The sequence below is a fragment of the Kryptolebias marmoratus genome, linkage group LG24, assembly GCF_001649575.2.
Source record: "Kryptolebias marmoratus isolate JLee-2015 linkage group LG24, ASM164957v2, whole genome shotgun sequence".
In the NCBI taxonomy this organism is placed as follows: domain Eukaryota; kingdom Metazoa; phylum Chordata; class Actinopteri; order Cyprinodontiformes; family Rivulidae; genus Kryptolebias; species Kryptolebias marmoratus.
The window spans coordinates 5,123,490-5,143,870 of record NC_051453.1 but is presented as its reverse complement, the minus strand read 5'-3'; the positions used below and the strand labels follow the sequence as shown (position 1 = coordinate 5,143,870).

The 20,381-nt window shown below is 40.5% G+C and overlaps 1 protein-coding gene and 1 long non-coding RNA gene across 3 annotated transcripts; one reads left to right on the top strand and one right to left on the bottom strand.

Moving 5' to 3' along the window:
• The first annotated feature begins 137 nt into the window (after positions 1 to 137).
• On the top strand, positions 138 to 16,032 carry LOC119616789. Its single transcript, XR_005232828.1, has 3 exons — positions 138 to 317; positions 8,553 to 8,635; positions 15,897 to 16,032. It is a non-coding gene; the product is annotated as an uncharacterized LOC119616789 (long non-coding RNA).
• Positions 1,100 to 19,222, bottom strand: acsbg2 (acyl-CoA synthetase bubblegum family member 2). 2 transcript variants are annotated; one of them, XM_017420564.3, is made up of 15 exons: positions 15,812 to 15,957; positions 12,239 to 12,359; positions 11,581 to 11,702; positions 10,169 to 10,440; positions 9,163 to 9,251; positions 7,871 to 7,991; positions 7,084 to 7,164; positions 6,845 to 6,994; positions 5,659 to 5,835; positions 4,876 to 5,057; positions 4,393 to 4,635; positions 4,073 to 4,290; positions 3,829 to 3,968; positions 3,337 to 3,583; positions 1,100 to 2,448 (listed from the first exon to the last, which is right to left on the bottom strand). In XM_017420564.3, exons 1-15 carry the CDS (start codon positions 15,816 to 15,818, stop codon positions 2,330 to 2,332), a joined length of 2,289 nt encoding a protein of 762 aa, XP_017276053.1. In that variant the 5' UTR covers positions 15,819 to 15,957; the 3' UTR covers positions 1,100 to 2,329. The 2 variants fall into 2 exon arrangements, with proteins under 2 accessions (XP_017276053.1, XP_017276054.1); XM_017420565.3 differs by lacking the exon at positions 15,812 to 15,957 and adding an exon at positions 19,142 to 19,222 and having other exon boundaries at positions 2,330 to 2,448.
• Positions 19,223 to 20,381: the final 1,159 nt, after the last annotated feature.

Sequence of the window (20,381 nt, the reverse complement as noted above, 5' to 3'; positions counted from 1 at the left end):
TTACTTACAAAACATACAAAAACCAAGCAGAAATGTCAAAACATTTAGTGTGAGGGAAACAAAACTTAGTTTATTATGTGTATATGCCTGACATTTTAAATTGGTTGTGACTCTGACCAGGATAAAGTAAGCTAAATTTAATTGTAAAAAAAAAAAAAAAAATACTGCCGCTACCCCTTTAAGGCCGAATATTCGCGTTTCGCGGCGCTAGTCTTTTTGTCCCAGTGGTCTTGCCGTAGATTTATTTAGGAGAAACAGCTTTAAAAACAATCTTTTTGATGATATTTTTCCTCCTGAACCCTGAATGATACGTGTCTGTAAGTGATTTCTCATACTTAACGCCTTGTGTTAGCCTCTTGTAATTATTTTTGGAACACCTTATCTGCGTTTTAAAAACATTATGTGTGTATATTTATAGATGCTAATCGCGTTAGCCTTTCTATGGAGTTTCCAGTGTTAGGTTAGCATACATGCTAAACGTCATCTGCTTAGTTATTTTTCTACAAAACTTGGTACTTATGAAAAAATAAGTTTAAGTTTGAAAATTTGCTTTCATATTTTAGTGTTTGTGTTTCCTTTACATTTATACATATTTACATGTATTTTGTTTTGGTAAAAGTATTTCTAAAGGGAGTATTAAGTTGATAGTTTGAAAAGATTAAACACACTTATGCAGCTTTTTGAATAAATGATAGGATAGGGTGTTATATGACATGTTATATAAAGTGCATTCTTGTAATTTTAACACAGAAATTAAATATATTATTTGTCACTTTAATTGTGCAGCTGTAGCACAAAACCCACTTTTTGCCACTTTGAGCAAACCTGACAAAACCCCTGTATGTATTTAAGGTTTGTATTCACTAATATTGTCATTAACAATAGTGATAAACTCTTAATGTATTTGCATGTTATTTTTAGTTGTTTGATGGATCAAAATACCTTTTAAAAGAAACTGTTATTTAAATTCCTAAAATAGATTAGGCTGAAAACAGTTTACAGTGTTTAATGTTTTAAATAGATTAAAATAAAACCCCACCGTGTTGCTGCACAAAGCAGCTTTAAAGCTCCAAGGGAAAAGAAACAATTTCCCTCCACGCCTGATTGTAACGTTCTTTTATTTCAGAACTGATCGCACAGATTTTCACATTTCTGTCAGCACAAACAGGCCTGTTTCGCTGCGTCTCTGCGGCACCTTTACAGCTTTCCAGGTTCAAGTAAATCCAGGTTGTGTCTGGGGTATCGTGAGCTCTCAGACTGTTTGATACAAACATTTCAACGCCGCAGCTTTTACGTTTTAGGTGTCGGATCGTCTCACTTTCACATTATATCTCAGTTCAATCGATCACGTCAGCTGCAGAAACTGAAGACGCTCACCCAGACATTCTGAATCACCGTCATTTCCTTTACTTAGCTGCACAAACAAATGTCTTATTTACCTTTAACCTTAGGAGAACAAAAACACAAAGTTAACCTTTCATTTGCCACCATTTCAGTGCTTCACATACCAACAATATTATATACATTAACCGCATGAAGATCAGCCGTTTTGGAGCGAAATAACTTCTTTTTGAGGTTTGTCCCAAAGAAACAACCTCAAAAAGCCTGAATGTCAAAACATATGTACACTTCAACCATTATTCACCCCTGTGAAATAAATAAAAATCTTTAAGCTTTCGACAGAACGTATAAAGACAAACATATGTACAAAAATCCACAAATTATCATAACATTAAATGAGAGGGCACAAATTAAACAAGTTGGCTGTGAAAATACAAAAAGCGTCATTTATGGCTTCATGCTTTGGCTTTAAAAATCAAACCTTTCCACATTTTGAACACAAGCACAATAAAAACATTTAAATCAAAGTTGATCACAGAAAAAACAAAATGCATGTAAACTGTTTATGTCAAGTGTTTTCATAAATCTTCATTAGATTTTTTTTCTTTTTGGTAAAAACAAACTTTGGTAAAAAAAAAAAAGGAAATTATTCTTTTAAAAACATCCTTTTGGGTATTTTAGATTCTGTCTGTTTAGCTCAAGTATTACAGTACAAGGTTTTTACATTTAGCTTGCTGCTGTTTCTTCATCTGAACGTTTCTCAAATAAATAATCAACTTAAAAAACGTTTTAAAATCATACAGCTGTTTAACAAATGGCTTCTCTGTACAACAATCACACATCTGAACCGGGACAGAAGGAACACAATTTAAGGCAAAAAATATTTCTACAGAAGCAAAAATGACATCAGGAGACGGACTGATGAGGCAGAGTGTGTCTGCGACTGCAGCACACACTCGTCTGAAGGTCACTGCGGGTGGAACGGCGTTCATTTCGGAGGCAGCGGGTTCTCAGGGGACGTCGGAGTCGGCAGCTCTTTGTAAAAGTTGTCAATCTGCTCTTTGTACATCTTCAGCACCACGGGCCGCTTCAGTTTCATGGTTGGACCTGAGGGACGACAGGTTGGCTGTTAAACTTGGGCTTTTCTGAAACAAACCCTGCCGCCGGGTCGTTCATTTAGCTGCAGGTTAAAAAGCAGAAAGTTCGTCCCGAAGGTTTAAGAGAAACGGAGAAGCTGAAAGCTCAAAGTCGACCTAAAAACTCCTTCCAGCGGTGTTCAATCCTGGTCCTGGAGGGCCACCATCTGCATGTTTTAGATGTTTAAATGACTGAGTGATTAACAGGCTTCTGCAGATTTTGAAGAGCAGAGGAACAACTAAAACATGCAGGATGGTGGACCTCCAGGACCAGGACCAGGACCGGACACCTCTGGACTAAGCTAATGACAAAGAAACACAAAATGGCTTAAAGCACTTTTACAAAGAGGCATCATTTACACATCATTGTTTCCAACATGGGAACCTTCTACATTTCTAAAAGTTTAAATATTTTTGCCAAATGTCAAATTTCTATCACTTGGTTTAATTGCTGTAAATTGTCACTTCTGAGGCTTATCTTAATGATTTTTGAAAATGGGACATTATAATACAAATTTAATGCTTTTGACAGATTATCCATATAATTCAAATTGTATTGTAGTCTTTTTTCAGTGTTTTAACATCATTTTTACAGCAGTTACTGTTAACGTTAATTTAATTTGTATTGATTATCCCTATTAGAGTTTTAAAAAATCTTGAAATTATATGATTTAACAGGAATAAATTGCCCTGAATGGCCTAAAACTCAAATATGAACCTTTAGTTAAAAAGTCTCGATGCTTTAAGTTACAGGGAGTGACACTTCAGATGATGCCCAATGCTGGTTAAAGATGCACAAAACTGAACAAGCATCTTTTATTCAGACCGTTAGTAAATGTAGTGTTTGTGTTTCACTGACCCAGCTCTCCTCCACCGACTGAGAAGTCTCGATCCAAAACGAGCCACTTCTGAATGCGCTGGGCGTTAGAAGTTGCCTTCTCGTTGACTCGGTTGATTCCCTCCTGAATGGCGGCGTGGACCAGGCGGTCTTTGCCGCCTGCGATCTCAGAGACGTGCGTGGCGTTGCTGCCCAGCCTTCTGCAGAACTCCACAGCCTCTGGTGTCAGCTCGTCCTCGGGGTTTCCTGTCTCTGCGTTCACTTGGCACTGCAAGGGGGAAAAAAAAAAAAGTTTACTTTCTGTTCTGTTTTCCAAAACACCACCAGATGGCAGTGTTGGACAATAACGCTTCGACTCCTTGTGCTATCAGTCATGAGAGACACACTGACTCTTTCATAGATTAGATAAAGAAGATCACATTTTATCTTGTCAGCTTCCTGTCACTCTGCAGCAGGGAGTTATGTTCTCTGTTATCTACATCTGTTGAAGGGACTCAGTATCTAAACACTCACCTTAATGGTGAGCAGCATGGACAGAAATTTCCTCTTGTCTCCGATTAGCATGGCGTTGCTTATCAGCGGCACAGCTTCCTTCACTGCATCCTCGGTGGGGACAGGAGGGACGTTCTCACCTCCTGCAGTGATGATCAGCTCTGCAGGACACAAACGGTACGAAGAAGACTTGCGATTCAGTAAACAACAACAAGATAAATGAATCCTCTAAGGCCCAAAGCCTCCTGAGGGGAGTGAGGACTACCTTTAATTCTCCCGGTGATGAAGAGGAATCCCTTCTCGTCATGTTTCCCCAGGTCACCTGAGTGCAACCAGCCCTCTTCGTCCAAAGACTCCTCCGTCTTGTCGGGCATGTTCAGGTAACCCATAAAGATGTGGCGACCCCAAAAGCAAATTTCCCCGTTTCCCTCCTCATCGGGGTTGTGCAGCTTTGTTTTACACCCTGGGATCTCTCTGCCACAACTGCAAAAAAAAAAATGATGCAACTCACCACCAAGCAGACGTTTTGTTGCGCTTTTATTCTGACAGGGTCTACAAGGTGGGGGAGAGGAGGAGAAGAAGCACCTGGTGAGTTTAAAGGCCTCAGGTTGGGAGATGGTGTGAGGTCCGGTGCTCTCGCTCATGCCGTACAGTTCGTACAGAAGAATATCAAGGCTGAGGAAGAACTCCAGAGTGTCTTTGGTGATGGGAGCGGCACCCGTGTAGCACTTTCTGCAGCGGTCCAGGCCCAGAGCCTTGCGCACCTTTTTGAACACAAGCTTTTTGGCTATTTGGTAGCTGAATGTAGTGTGGTCAGATGCTGTATTTCTGAAAGGGAAACAAAAATGGGAACGTTAACGTGAAGCGACGTGTCATATCGACTTTGCAAAGTATAATTCCGTAAATAAAGAACGCAACAAATGAAACTACTGCCTCAGCGAAAGGTTAACTGCAGTGGTTTCATGGAAGAGGGAAGTGTGACACGTCAGTAAAAGACAAAGAACCAAATAAGGAACTCTTCATTATCTGAAGAAGTGAATAAACCTCGAGTTCAGAATGCATACATACTGGTTCATCCTGGTCAGGTTAGTCTGCAGACCCACGTCTTTTGCCCACGCTGCCACTTTCCTGCGCACAGCTGAAGACTTTGCTCCGACAGATTTCATCTTCTCCTGCATCTTTTCCCAGACACGTGGGACGCCCATGAAGGCCGTGGGCTGCACTTCCTTCAACGTGTTCACCAGCGAACCCTAACAACACAGAAAAACTCTGCATTTATTTATCCGGCCCTGCAGAAAGTTCAAGAACTCTTTGTTAGGAACAGAATCCACGTGTAAGAAACAAAATGGCCGCTTTTATTGTGTAAAAGTCAAACATTACCTCCTGGTATCGCTGTCCTCTTCCACCAATAACAACTTTACACACTTTAGTTGGGTTTATGATTAAATGTTGGACTCAAAAAAGAAAAACAGTCCTTGAAAGAAATCAGCTACAGAATTTGTTTGTTTCTGGCAGATAAAGTGATATAAAAAGTGCAGATGACCAGTGAAGAGCTCAGATAACTTAAAAAACATCAAACTGACCCGTTTTATAATCTTAAACTGTAAGTCACCATCTTCATTGAGAATTAAAGAATAAATTAAATTTAATGCAGCAGCTCAGCCACAAACTATTTAACTTGTAAAGTTTATGTTACTCAGTTTTAGTGACACTGTCAGACATGTATATTCTGTTTAACAATTAAATCACCAAATTGACCTACGTTGTTTTTGTCAAATCCAGTAAAAACACCATCGATTTACATCCAACATCAGAAATGTCGACTGTCCTGTATGTGCAGCTGCTGCTCACCTTCAGCGCGTCTGGCTGAGCGAAGTAGGTGGCCCCCCCGACCGTCATGATGAGCCAGATGTCGACCATCTGAGCTGCGATGTGGCTCAGCGGCAGGTAGCTGACCACCACCTCCTGAGCCTGGGTGGCGTCGTGGAGCTGCACCTGCTCGCGGGTGGAAACTGCCGTCCAAGTTATCTGAGCAGGGCGAGATGGAAACTCAGGGTTTATGACGGAGTTTGATTGCGTGTGATCACTCCTTCATTAGAGAAAATATCTGTACATATATTTAACTAAATATTTACCCCTCAAGTCTAAAGTAGAACCTTTAAAAAAGCATTTGAAACCAAAGATGTGTTATAAAACAACATGCAGGTTTATAAGAACTGTTTATATTCCCTATATTCTATAATACATAACATATTAAAACAGTTTAAGAGGTTAAATCTGCAGGCTTCACAGGACATTATTACCTTTCCTCTCTGACTGTAGTTGTAGTAGTTATATAAATCCTGAGAAAAGATGCAATGCAAAGTGATGTCTGCACTCTGCATTCACTCTTAATATGTTAATAGTTTGTTTGTAGACGAGCATGAACTTAATTGTGATACAACGCAAAGAATGTAAAGAACTTGATTGTTGTGCTGCTGAGATCTGAAGTGAAGCTGACAGAGCAACCTCAAAGTGTCACAAGATAAATCTGGAAGTGCGACCATCCGCTTTTGACTTTCTGTGGGTTTGCTTTTCATTTCTTGGTAAAAAAAAGCAATTAATCACTTAAGGTAAACCTTGACAAACATCTAGACATGAAACTGATTGCAACTCAAGATATCTGACCCTGACACGCTACCAGATCACCAGCTAAACCTTTAATTACATGTTAGATTTTATACATTTGTTGTGTTTTATTTAGAGCACATTTAAAGGTGAACACCATCCTTAAGTAAAGGAGAAGGTTCAAAATAAATACTTGTTGATTACAGTTACATGTAAATCTTTAGTCCAACAGGATTACAAAACTCTGACTTTAGATCTTTCAGATATTGTTCTGATTCATAAGAAGAAACATTCCTTCAAAATCTCGCTGCTCATCTCCAACTTTTGACCTTTCCTCTTCGCTACAACATGGGAGTCTCTGCTGTCAGCGTCAGGCACAAAGCATGTGATGCTTCAGGATTTAAAAGCACACGTGGATCTTGAAACTCACATTGTCGTGGCTCAGCATGACTCCCTTGGGCTGGCCCGTGGTTCCTGAGGTGTAGATGAGCGTGCAGCACTGATTGGGCTTCTGGCTGGAGATGATTGCGTCCAGAGGCGCGTCGGGCTCGTCACGTCCTAGCGCCATAAACTCTTCCCACTGTGGTGCACAAACGACGCTCAGATGAGTGTTATTTGTTAGCAGCTAATAACCTTTCATGCTCCACGAACATTAAAGCGTGAGCTTACCGAATACAGATTGGGTCTTTTCTCTTTCAGGGTGTCTTTATACTGAACAATGGCTTTCAAGTGAGGCAGCTTGTCTTCAATCTGGGAGCAAAAAGAATAAATGATGAGTCCATTTGGGTGGTTTTATCCAAAGAGATATAAAAGAAAGGAAAACTATGATTAGAGACGTGGAAGCTACTCTGATTAAGCTGCTAAAGACGACTGCTCTATAAAAATACTACTTATCAAAGTTTTCTTTTACTATTGTGTCCCAAATCACAAGATCCTACATGTTTTCTGTATTTATAGAAAACAAGGATAATATTTAAGCAATTTAAGTACAGATGCGTGCAGCTTTTTGTGCAAAAGCTTTTAAATAAAAACAAGCAGAAGTTGTTTGACTCATCTAATGTTGCTGGTTCTAAACACGTCTCTGTAAAGAAGAGTCTTGATATTTATTTATACTTAGTGTCCGTTTATTGTTGTGACAAAAACAAAGTGCTTTTTTTCTGTGAAGTACACAAATGAGACTGAGAGGTGAGACGTTTTCCCCTCCGGTGTTTGACGGTGAGAAGGTCCGATGACGAGAGGAGCGTAATGTTTACACATGTTGAGGAAATCGTCAATCTTAAATCAGTACAGCTATGATAATAAAGGCACCAGTCAGCGTCAGAAGACCAGTTTGAGACAGAAAACATGTTTGTATCAGTTATAGGACATTCTGACCTGTCCTTAAGACGCGTCATCAGATCTAATTAGACTCAACAGTCAAGGTCAATCAGTTCAAATCCAGCCACTCTTCACTCACCTGAAGGATTTTCTGCAGCTGTTTGTGATTTTCCACCACAATGATGTTGGCTTTGCTGTTTTCTGCGACATACTGACATGCCTCGGGAGAGTTGGTGGCGTAGATGCCCACGGCGAACCCTCTGCAAGATACAAAGAGGAGTCCAGCTCATCACATCGACGGGCCTTAAAAACGTCCTCATTGAGCAGCGATATTTCACTAAATGCCTCAAATATACATCCACTGTTTAACAGAACAATGTCTGAGCTTTAAAACAAAGTTAGCGTGCGTAAACATGATCTTCTTCCTTCGTTAAACTGGTTTAACGGGCTCACATTCCTGTCATGACTGAGGACACAATGAGCTCAGACAGCACTCCTACAAGAAGTTTCATCTTTGCACACAGAAAAGCAGAAAACAAAAACACTCTGATCCTCTAAACCAGCTGACCTAAATGAACTCGTATAAATCTTGGAAGAAGGGCAGAGAATAGAAACTGTCGCCATAAAGACTGAATAAAAGCATGAAAATCCGCAGATGAGTGGTGACGTAAGAGGACCGGAAGCCTAATCTTCGTTTTTAAAGAACTGGAGATGAGTTTTGATGTTAGCTTGTTGAATAAAAGCTGCTACACAATCCACAAAACCAAGAAAATAACTTTTTTTCCTCTGAGAAAACATTGACGTTCTCTTTTCTCCTGCAGCTTGTTCTTTACACATCATCTGGACGGAGCATTTTCCTCGTGTGGCGTCCAGCAGCTGTCGTGTGATTGGTCAGAAACTTGAGGTGGGTGCAGTTCCCACTTTGAGCTCTTTTTTCGGAGTTTTTCATGATTAGTTCGACCTAAACTGTAATTACAAGTATTAAGTTCATAAAAAAAACGTGAGATGAATGTTTTAAATCTTCTGCTTTTTGAATAATAGAATGTAAATTATTAATTATGTAAAAGTTAGGGTTATTAAAGTAATACAAATATCACAAAAATATACCTAATTTATCAAAACTCAAAGCATTTGCTCCCTTTGTTTTGCATTATGTGTTCCTATCAGGTTGTTCTACCTAAAACATCAGCATCTTGCCCAAAAACTGAACTTAAAACCAAAACTTGGAGCGACTGAAAGCAGTAATTCTCCTCCGCTGTAGTGCTTCCCGTCCGCTTTAATCAGTAGATCATAGAAGATGGGCACGAGATATTGTGTTGTGGATCTTAGCGTGCATCGTTCAGGAATGAAGAATATGCAATAATAAAAACATACCTTTGTTTTTGTGAAACTGAGTGAGAGAGCAGCCACGTATTAAAAAAACTGACTTACCCTGCCAAGATGGCTCCGATGTCGGACATGAACCACTCAGGAGAGTTGAAGCCAAGGATCCCGACGCCGTGATATCGCTGCAAACCAAGCTGCGGACGGATAAACAGATGTTTTACTTATTTGACTTTTCTCTGCTTTATTTTAAACATATTTTCGATCATTAACTTTCTACTCAAACGACAGCATGAAGGAGCTGACAGTGCGATATTTGAAGCTCTGAAAACTAAAACATTTGTCTGTTCCTAAAGCATTTGGAGACAGACAAGCTGCTCTACAGAAAGATGAGCGTATTTCCACAACAGCAGGAAGAACGGTCAAATGTAATGCAAACTGATATCTAAATTTAAAATTGCGGTGAGCCATTTAAACGAGTCACAAAGTCTTTCGTAACATTGGTTGAAGCGTAATATGAGACTCGGCTGTGGACAGAACGATGACTTATCTGCTGACTGAAGAGTGATAAAGAAGAAAGATGTCATGTCAGTGAGATTAAAAGTCCAAAAAATACACAAAGATCTCAAGGTCTGTGACATCAGGCTGAGATCATTTTGGATTTGGTCAGATGGAGATCTGTGAGCGTATCTGTGGACAGTAAGTGCGTCCATGTGAGTAGGAACAAGCTTTCGTGCTGATTAACTGAGGAGTTTCACACAAACTGCTTCAGATTTGATTGTTGGAAAGAGGTTTAAAGTTTCCGAGAGGTTACAAAGCTTTGAAGTTTGCCGAAACCGGTCTTTTCAGATGACAGCTGAAGATGCCACGTCTTATTAACAACCCAAATAACCTCTGAGACCTTCCAGAGCTGAAAGAGTTCATTTCTTAGGGGCTCCCAAACCGTGCTGCAGGACTGCGGGTGCATTTACACCTTATAGGTCAGTCAGTATTTTATTCTGTCTGAACATTTAAAACTGCGACAGTGTTGTTGTCAAGGAATGGAATAATACAGGTTGAACAGGAAGAAGCTTTGATCAGATTGGAAGAAAGAGAGCGAGAGAGTTGGAAGTACCTTTAGGAAGCTCTTGGCAGCAGTGCGGCAGGCCTGGTAGTACTCCTTGTAGCTGAGGGCTTTTAGCTGCTCCCCCTCTTTCCAACCCAAAGCTGTGAAGTCCCCAAATCGTCTCACAGCTGTCGAGAAGGCCTGGTGAACAGTCAAAGGGGTCTCCGCTGCCATACCGGAGTCGCCCATCCTGAGCTTCACCTCTCCGTCGCGCTGCGTCGTCCACAGACGCAGCTCTGCTGCGGACGCCACCGGCAGCGAGTCTGGGCGCTGAGCGTTCACTGAAGGAGGTGAAGACGATAATGATCAGAGGCTCAGGGACGAATCTTTTCTTATTTCCAATAAAACTGCCCCGTGTTTAGTGTGCACCGATAAACACACACGCCTTTGTTGTCTGGGCACAAAGAATGCACAGATTACTCACTGCAGCCATTTTGATTTACAAGCACTTTCACAACCGGACATTTAAAAGTTTGACGTGTCACAGGATCAGAATCTCAGCAGCTGTTTGATGCTGTAGTCCTAGACAAGCTCAGCTTCAGCAGCATCAGTGTTTACAACTAAGGAGACAGTGTACCTCGTGGATGTGACATGAATGCTCATATATTCTGATGTGACGGGGGAGTCCCATCTTTTCATAAAATACTTGAATCCCAAGCACCTTTGCTTTCAAACTGGAATCTGAACTCCTGTTTAAAGATCCAAATTACAGCTGAATTAAGATTTACACCATTCAGCAGTGAAAACAAGCGAACATAAAGAAGTTCAGAGTAACACCCAAGCTTCAACAACAAAAAGCAGAAAGGTTTAATAATTGATCCGGACTGGGTTGGGATTCTATGGTAACAAAGACAGATGGGTTATTGGCCTAAACGCCAGCAGGATGTTTTAAATATAAAGCGGTGTCACATGGTGGATTTATGACAAAACGGACTGCTTATCGGTTTTATGACAGGTGGGATGCAAACCATTTTCTCCTGAAAAATATCGACTACAGGTTAGAGACCTGAATGTTGCTTTAAATATCTAACATTTCACTCAGATTTTACGTCTAAAAAGTAGAAAAAATACTGATGTTTTTAGTGTATAATATAAATTCACTAGAATCGTATTTCAGGGTAGACTTTTCCCGATTTCAACAAGTAATACAGGTTACATTCACGAGTTTCCATCAGTGACGATAACAGGAAAGTATGTCAGAGCTGAGTTTAGAGGAAGGAAAGGGAAGCTGCCAAAGAATGTGGAGCGAGTGCTTCCTCAGGAAAGACGTTCAGCCACAAACGCTGACTTCAGCAGGAGGGAGCATTTTAACTCCTTGATCTGGACTAAACGTAAGTTTGTACACTAATCACTGTGGTTTAACTCCAGCTGCCCCTCCCTCAGACAGAACAAACACGTGGCGGCGTTTCTTCGGGCCTCACCCTGCGATGCGTTGGAGCTCTGCTCAGCTGTGGCCGCCGGAGTCTCGGCGCTGCTGGTGACGGCAACGTAAGCAGAGGCCTCTTCCTCTTTCTCTCTCGTGGACTCTTCCTCTGAAGACTCACTAAAGGACAGGAAGGGGAAAAGGTGTTGATTTAGGAGTGAGTGGATTTCCAAAATGAGTCATCCTGGGGGAAAACCACTGGGAAAAAATAGATCCCATCATCATAACTGCATCTATTTGACCCTCAACGAGGAGTTTTCTAAAGTGGCGTCACTGTGACATTATGTTCAAGCTGAGGAGCATTATTTGAAACCACTGAGGGTTGAAGCTGTGATACCAGTGATATGTTTGTCTGTTCTGATTTCCCTAATGAGCGCACTCCTAGTCAAATCCAAACAAAAGATAGTGATGCTGCATGTTTGCAAAGGGCGCACCTTCGTTGTGACCAAACCAAAAACACCACAAACCCTGATCATCTTTGATAGTAAGGCAGCAGTTTCAAACCTTTTTTTTGTCCTTTAAAAACACCACGAAACTAACTCGCAAGTGTTCGACAAATGCTGTCCTTCTCCATCATCTGTGAGCGGTAAAACTGAAGTAAACTGCAGAGAGGAAACCTTTCCATAACCAAGAGCAGCATGTTGGCGTTGACGTACTTTGCCACGTCCGCGACGGCGCTGTCTCCTGCACCGCAAGACTCCGGGAACGGGAAGCCTCCCGCCTGAGGAGGCTCCATCACCACAGCTTCAGACATGGCGGCAGACTCGCAGGCGGTCACTGAAAGAGAAGAGCGCACCAAGCCGCTGGTTTTAAATGGCAAAAACCCCCACAGAGGAAAATAATTACAGGAACTGAAGACACACATCAGGTGTTTGTAAACGAGAAGAAAATCTAAATAATTCAGCTTAAATAAGACGTTTCTCATATGAAAATCAGTCATTTCACTAATGTCGTTCGTTTTTACGCTCCCAGAATTGATGGTTTTGTTTATTTTTTTTTGCTTTTATCCGATTATTGTTCTTGTTCAATAATAACAAGCTTTTTTGTTTTAATTATTAGTGTTTATTTAATTTAAATGTTTAGTAAAATAAGGTCCCACAGTTCAAGCTGAGAAACACATATTTACATTTTAAAAAGTCAGTGCTGCAGATTTTATTTCTTTCTGTAAACTCAGACAATCATAGATCTAAAAACTCAAATATTTCTAAAGGACATGATGAGCAGTCTGATGATGAGCATTGACCAATTTACCCGCCACAGCTTTGTCTTGAAAAATTAGTTTAAAACACATTTATATTCCAACAAAAACAAAGAACAGTCTGTACTGAAATTGTAAAATCCACATGGGTTTAAATCTTTGACACGGACTTAAGAAAATTCAAAATAAACCTTTTGGAAAGCTACTTTCAGAATGGCTGCTTTTTGCTTAATTTAACAAAATCATATCAACTTACTGGGATTACAAACTCAAAATTAAAGTGATGAGCTGCTCCTTAACATACAGAAAACCAGAAACCTGGCCGTGCGACAACGAGCTGTGTAATCATCATAAAACTAACATCTATGTGTTGCTGGTGCAAGGTCACTTTTTATAGCCAGGGTCACACATTCGTCCTTGTTTTGGCTTGTTTTTTCCAACCTTATCAGGCATTCAGAAACATTATTAAACGACTTAAAGTAATACCTGATCTCTGTTGACTAAAGAAAAAGAAGGAACTAAAGCGCAGTGAAGGAAGTAGGCTAACTGTTGGATATCACCTGTACTTTTTATGATGTTTGAGGAACATCATAAAAAGGGGTAAAGGCTGATAAGGGGGAAAGTTGCAAGTAAAAACAGTCGTGTTTGCCTAAAAATATTGGTCTACATTTGACCGCTGCTTGGTCAACAGAGCACCTTTGAAAGTCAACACAATTATACAACAAAAGACACTAAGAACAAGGAAACTCCTTGCAGGTCAACGAAAGGCGATTAAAGATTTTACTCTCCGACTAGATGTTCAAACTTCAGATGTGTGCTGTCATTGTTTCAGAAGCGTTGTGGGGGCAATCGTTGTGTTTTTGTTTTGCTTTGCGGGTACGTCGGCACAGGAACCACGTCCAACATCAGCTGTGCCACACCCGTGTCCTCTCACTGAAAACGCCGCTGCAGCCGGGTCAGGACCCCACCTCTTTCTCTTATCACAGTTTCGACTTGTTTATTTAAGGGGGCTGACGGCACATACCAGCAGCTTTGTGTGCTTGTTGGGGCAGGAGCCCATTGTGGCTCACATTGTCGGTAACAATTAGTCCTGGGTAAGTGGAGAAACACGGGGCTCCGGAGAGGTCGGAGAGCAGAAACAATAATATTTTTCCAGCAGGAGTTCCAGTTTGATATGCCAAACAAAACTTCCAAAAACATTGTGTCTAAAATGGCGCTGACATCCCTGATATTCATAAAACAGAGGTTAAAAGCACAGCCTGCTTCCGGTGATGTGGTTGGCCAATTTACACCGAATAGGCTTGAGTTTTAAGGTCTTCACCAGGAGCTTTGAGAAGTCCACTTCTTTTTACAAACCAGAGATTCTGCTGGGACGCAGCTGCGGGTGGAGGGGGGTGAAGTGAGACCAGCCTCAAAGGTCCTCCCCACACGCCTTCTTTTATTTCTTTAGTCTCTGTCTTTGTTATGGTATCGGGATGAAGGGAGGAGCAGGGCGTGATGGACATCTCCAGAAAAGCTTCACTCACTTGTAAAAAAGTCTGTGGTATGAAATGTTAGCTTTAAAGACAGGCCATGGAGTCATTCTGTATGTGTCCTCTTTTATATCTCCTCCCTGGAAACACTGCATCCATTTCAGATTATGCAAAACATCATCCATTAACGTCACACAGAAATAGGTGATATTCCACCGTTCATTTTGCCCTAAAAAAGCAGCTCCTGTTCTTGTCAGCATCAGCCTCTGGTCGCCTTGCTGATTAGAGACTGATTAGACTTTTTTTTTTAAACCACAATCTACCTAAATGATAAAATCCCCTGCACATTATACTACACTTTTACTTTTAGTTTTGTAACATCCATTTTCTCAGAGCTGTTGTTTCCCCAACATCAACACAGGATTATAAAGGAGTTTCCTTTTAAAACACATCTTTCAAACAAGTAAAACCAAATGATTTATTTCAGTATGGATCTTTTAGACAAAATGTCAGCGACCAGTCGCATCGTCCAATATGACATATTCAGCCAATTCCTTATTGGTGTTGAGAAATGTTCTTAAAGTCGGATTTCATTGCTCAGAAAAGCCCAGATGAATCACCTCGTGGAGGAGTTTGCAACCTTGCAGACCCTTGTAGATTTACTGCAGTCATACAGCCAGGAGAGGATTATGACGATGGAGGATAGATGAGCTTAGCAACAGCTGGTCCATTCAGAAAGGGAAATGCAGAAACGGCTGAGGGGTAACAACACTTAAGGCTCTTATGCTTCGTCACTGATTGTCAGAAAAGATGATTCGGCACATGTGAAACCATCACAACTCCATCCTCAAAGACAAAAATGTGTATAGAATGAACCAAAAGGGACTCTTCCTTCCAACATCTTCAGCTAATCCCCTCTGAAACAGCATAGAAAATCCCCACCCGTCTCAGCAATATCTTTATTCTCATGCTGTCTCTGTTTGTCAGAAAAGGAGCCTAAAACTCAATCTAGATACCCAGATTTTCCAGAAGTAAAGGCTCGACGACGTGGTGTGAATCCTCAGGCAGCTGTCGCCTCAGAGAACAGCAAACGCTGGGCGTGAACCTCTGCATCTTTATTGTATCGTAGCTCCTTTTTGTTCATTAGGAAATGTTTTTAAACCAGTTGTTTCAATTAAAAACAAGAGCGGCAGCTTCTGAAGGGCATGAGTAAAATTACAATGACATATTTCTGCAGGTTGGGCTACACCCATGTATGAAGGGACGTGGTATGCTGTCTGGTAACCAGGAAAATTTTTCATATTACTCCTTAAATTCAACACCGAAGCCAAATCAGCTGCAAACGAAAGACAGCGAGAATGAATGTAAACTAGACTTTTATCATTTTAAGCCATATAAAATCTAACAATACATTAAAAAAACGCAAGCCGATTTTATAAATAAAACCATTTTCTCACCAAACCTGATTTCTTACAATGAAAGCTGATCCATACGTACAGATAACAGCACTTCCTCCTTGTTACGTGTATTTAAAAGTCAAATTCAGTTGCGATACTCACATTGCATTGCTGAAAAGTTAATAGTCTCTCGAGCTGATCTTTACTAAAATTGCCCCGTTTTGACTTTCCTCCCTTTCTAAAACAGCTTTGGCTTCAGAGATACTCCAGCCGACCTCTGTGTCTACACCACGAGCAGCGTATCATTCATTTTCAAACACAACTAGTACCGGTGCTCTGTTGGTTCCCTCCCTCCCGCAGACCCCACCCAGACGGGCTGCCGGCTTCTTCCAGTCACCCACACCTCCTCTCATCCTGAAGCTCTCCGATTGGCTGAAACGTCTCACACCACAAGACTCATTCTCCACATAAGGGCACGGGAGCCAAAAAGAAGAAGGCGGGGGAAGTTGCTGCGAGGAAGCACATACACACACTCTTTTGACAGATGATGCTGTGAAACTCCAGCCCATCCCCCCGTCAGGGAAATACCGCCTCACACACAAGTACACGATGGCGAGGTTACTATCGGACAAGCTGTACGCAAAGGTTTCTAAAGGGACTGGGCTTTAGGAGCAGCTTTGCACTCTTCAATGAGACCCTCACACTGTGACCTACATCACTAAAACTGATGCTGAGCTTTCTTCTCTCATCTGCCTGAATGTAAATTTAACGTTCATTACAGGCAGCACGGTAGAGTGGTGGTTAGCGCTGTCGCCTCACAGCAAGCAGGTCGCAGGTTCGCCTCCTGTGTGGGGAAAAATGTTCACGTTTTACCCGCGCATGAGTGGGTTTTCCCCCATAAACCAGAAACCTGCATCTTAGGTTCATTGGAACCTCTAAAACTGTCACTAAGTGGGAGTGAGAGCATGAATAGTTGTCTCGTTTGTCTCCATGTGACTCTGAGACGGACTTGTGACCTGTCCAGGGTGTCCCCTGCCCCTCGCTCATTAACACCAGCTGCTCCACGACCCAGAAAGGAAGAAGTGTGTAAAGATGATGGATGGATGTTCATTATGAACTACAGCTGAAACACAGATTAATACAGATTAAAGGTAATAACTTCAAAGGTATAAAGACCAGCTAAAAGCATTCACTAAGAGCTCAATATTTTCTCATACCCATGATTAATGTGTCCTTAAATAAAAAAAATGCCAACTACCACGTGCATTTGTTTACCTGTGAAAACAACTGAAGTGACAAAAACTAGGTCAGCAATAGAAGAGCTGTTTGGGATGGAGAAGTCCAACAGTTTTAATGTGTTGGTACATATTTACGCTCAGATTTTTGGTCTTTACGGCGCTCCACCGCCCCGCTTGACCCCGATATATAATCCCCAGTTGTTTCTTTTTCTTTTCTTTCATGTTTGAGGTTATATTTCCACCTGAACGGCTTCTACGTTTGTCCAGTCCATGTTTGTTTATCAACAGACTAGCCTGATGAAGGTCAGTCATGTGACTCCAGCTTCCACGTGATTTTCGGGGGCATTTTTCAGGCCGTGTGGACCAACATTTCAGGATTGCAAATCATTACATCAGGAAAACTACTGGAGTAACATCGTTCAAACTGTATCTTTAAATACAGCTCAGGATAAACGTTTGTTTGATTCATACTTTGCAATGAGAACCTTTACTCTGCGCTTTTACTTGTGTGTAAATATGTTGATCAAACTTGACCTTTTCATCGCAAAGCGCTGCTGGAAATTAATGACATGCCTGCTTTATTCTGAGAATTTATTGACAATCTAATTTTAACTAAAAGCCACAGCTGTCAGCCCAAATAAAAAGCCTCTCAAGACAGTCCTGTACTTCTATTTTTAAGCCCTGACCTCACAACAAAACAAAGGAAGTCTCTCTAAAAGAGAAACAATTGATGGAGCTGAAATAGATAATAAATTGCCATTCACAAAAAAAAAAGAAAATGCTGATTACACAAAATGCACCCCGGTGCAACCAGCTGTAAAAAAATGACCAGAAAAGCAAGTAAAAATCCCTTTAAAGCCATTTAATTAGTTCACCATCAGCTCTAAATGTCATTTGCAATTACTTGAGCAACACTATAAATAAAAAATACAGAAAAACCTGTCATAATGACAGATGAGGTGGTAAAGAAAGATTTCTCACGCGATTTCTCTCAAAACTCTGCCTGCACAGTTTAACAGCTCAAGCATTTCAAGTAAAGGTGGAAAGAAACTGAACTTTGTCCTCAAACCTAATAAAATATTACAAAAACCCATTCACTTTTCTGACACAACACTCAGAAAACACAAGGTATATATAGAGTCTGCACCACAGTCATTTTTGCAGATGCTTGACTCTGCATTTACCCTTATTTATTTATTGCATTTCACTTTTTAAGCTCAACCTCTAAATAAACTTATGCGCAGATGCTCACATGACCTCACATGTGTGTCATCGTTCTCTGTAGAAAGATGAGCCTCGGCCAATCACGGCAGGAGAGGAAGAGACTGAACCACCACGCCACAGGGTCATGTGACGCCCAGAAGCCCATCCAGAGCAGCCAAACCGCTGCAGGAAGCGTTTAGTGCTGATGCACCCTAAAACTGTGGTTATTCTCAGTCGCTGACATCCTCTTGACCTTTTCAGGCTCTCCTCCTAAAATATGTTTTATACAGCTAACAAATATCAATTAATACAATCAGGGTGTAGAAGCAGTTTCCTCTAGAGGCTGTTCCCATGAGTTTCATGTTTATTCGCTGGACAACAAATGTGAAAAGCAGAAGTCACTGAAGGAATAATCAAGTTACACAATTTGTCACCAGCAGTGTTGGAGTTTTCCATGTGTTTGTTAATATTTTTAAAGGATTTCAAGCAACTCCCTAGTGTTTGAGGTCATTTTCATTCAAACTTTTAAGTATTTTTGTGTTTGACATTAAACAGACAGGGTAAAAAAAGCATGAATGTTGTGCAGGACAAGCTCAACCCAATCAGACGAGCTACAAGAATGCAACAGTTTTCCAATTAAATTAAATTGAAAGTGAAATTTTACCCATTTGTTCTTAATGTTAGATTCCAATAACCAAAACAAAACAGAGAGAAGTGAAACAAATGCTTATGAAGCCTTATGACCTGATTCAATGTTATCTCGTTGCTGCAGAAAACACGCAGTCAGACAAAAAGTTTATAAACTTATATATGGTCCTTCAGGGAGGGCTTCATTCCCCCATAATGCTCAGAGAATCCCCGTAGCTGTTTGGTATGAATGTGCCTCCGTACGTGCACTTACAACGCATAAAGCCTTCTCAGGAAGTACTAAATCAAAGCAGATTTCTTTTGATTTTTAAGTCACTGATTACATTCACCGCTGCTGGTTGGTGCCTTAGCAGTCACTCTAAAGTATCTCTATAAAGAATTAAAAACGGTTCTTTTTGCTTACATGTCCCGGATCTTGTTGTGCTCTACTATCCATCAGAGACTGAAGCAGCTGAGTGTCGAAGTGAAAGGTGGAAAACTGCAGCTCAGCAACAAAAGGGCGTCACCACCGAGGTGACATTCTTCTCTTTAATTACCAAAGAATGCTGAACTTTTAAACCTGAACCTGACAGACCTGCAGAGTCAACCTGCGGTGTGTATTACTACTGCAGAGTCAAAACACTGTCAAAAAGGTTACTTAAGGTATTATAGGTACTTATATACTTGTCAGATCTGGATGGATTGAATTGGACTGTATATAACTTAATTTCAACTGAACTTTATTTAACTTTAGTTGTGAATTAGCACCACTTTAACTGAATATAATTATGTCTGATCATTACATTAAGTGTATAGATGCATAAATAATAAAGCATCATATTAATATTATATGTCCAGAGAGCTGAGCTCAAATGTTTATTGAACTTCAAACGCAATCATTTATCCCTTAATGGTTACTTTTAAGCATAGTATACACATATCATGGTGAACATAAGTAAATACAAAGTCATTTGCATGCAAAGATTGCATTTTCCACGTGTTTTAATGTAGCTGCTTCGGGTAAAATTTTTAAATTTCTTATTTACCTTAGTCTGATGGCAGGAATGTTGAGAAACTTGTTTTATGGTTTGGTTACACAAGTTCAGTTAGCATGTATGTAAAACTTGAAGCTAACGAGTTAGCATGTGCTAAAAGCAGCGTTTTAAAAAGGGGGCGGGGCTTCACGAGTCCAGGTTAAAGACAAATGAAAGTAAATAAAATTTTAAAAATTATCTGAAACTATCTCATGAAACCAGTTAGTTCAAGCTATAGTCAACATGAAACTCTTAAAAACCCACCACTTTTCATTTTAACAGGTCAGCTTCAGCTGAACTCTATTTTAAATGTGAAACATGAACTCAAAATGGGAAAATTAGTGAAATTAAAACTCAATTATCTTTGTCTGCTGGACCCAAATGTGACTTTTACAGCTTTAGACAACACTTCCACTTTAACTCACAGTGCATAACAATAACCAACCTGACCAAATAAAGGTACTCTTCATTGTTTAATCATGCAAAAACAGACCTAATTAAAACAAAAAGAGCTTTAGGGTCAGAAATAATAAACCTAAAGGCAACACAGAAACCCAGAGCCCAGGATTGAGTCCAAAACCTTTCTGTAAAAGATGCATGAATGTTTGCTGAAAATATAAGCAATTTCTG

Coding starts and splice junctions, on each gene's coding strand:
- acsbg2 (XM_017420564.3), bottom strand. Junction 11,703..12,238: donor GCCGTCGCGGACGTGGCAAA/GTACGTCAACGC, acceptor CCTGTCCTTTAG/TGAGTCTTCAGAGGAAGAGT. Junction 3,584..3,828: donor CCATGCTGCTCACCATTAAG/GTGAGTGTTTAG, acceptor TCCCCCTTGCAG/TGCCAAGTGAACGCAGAGAC.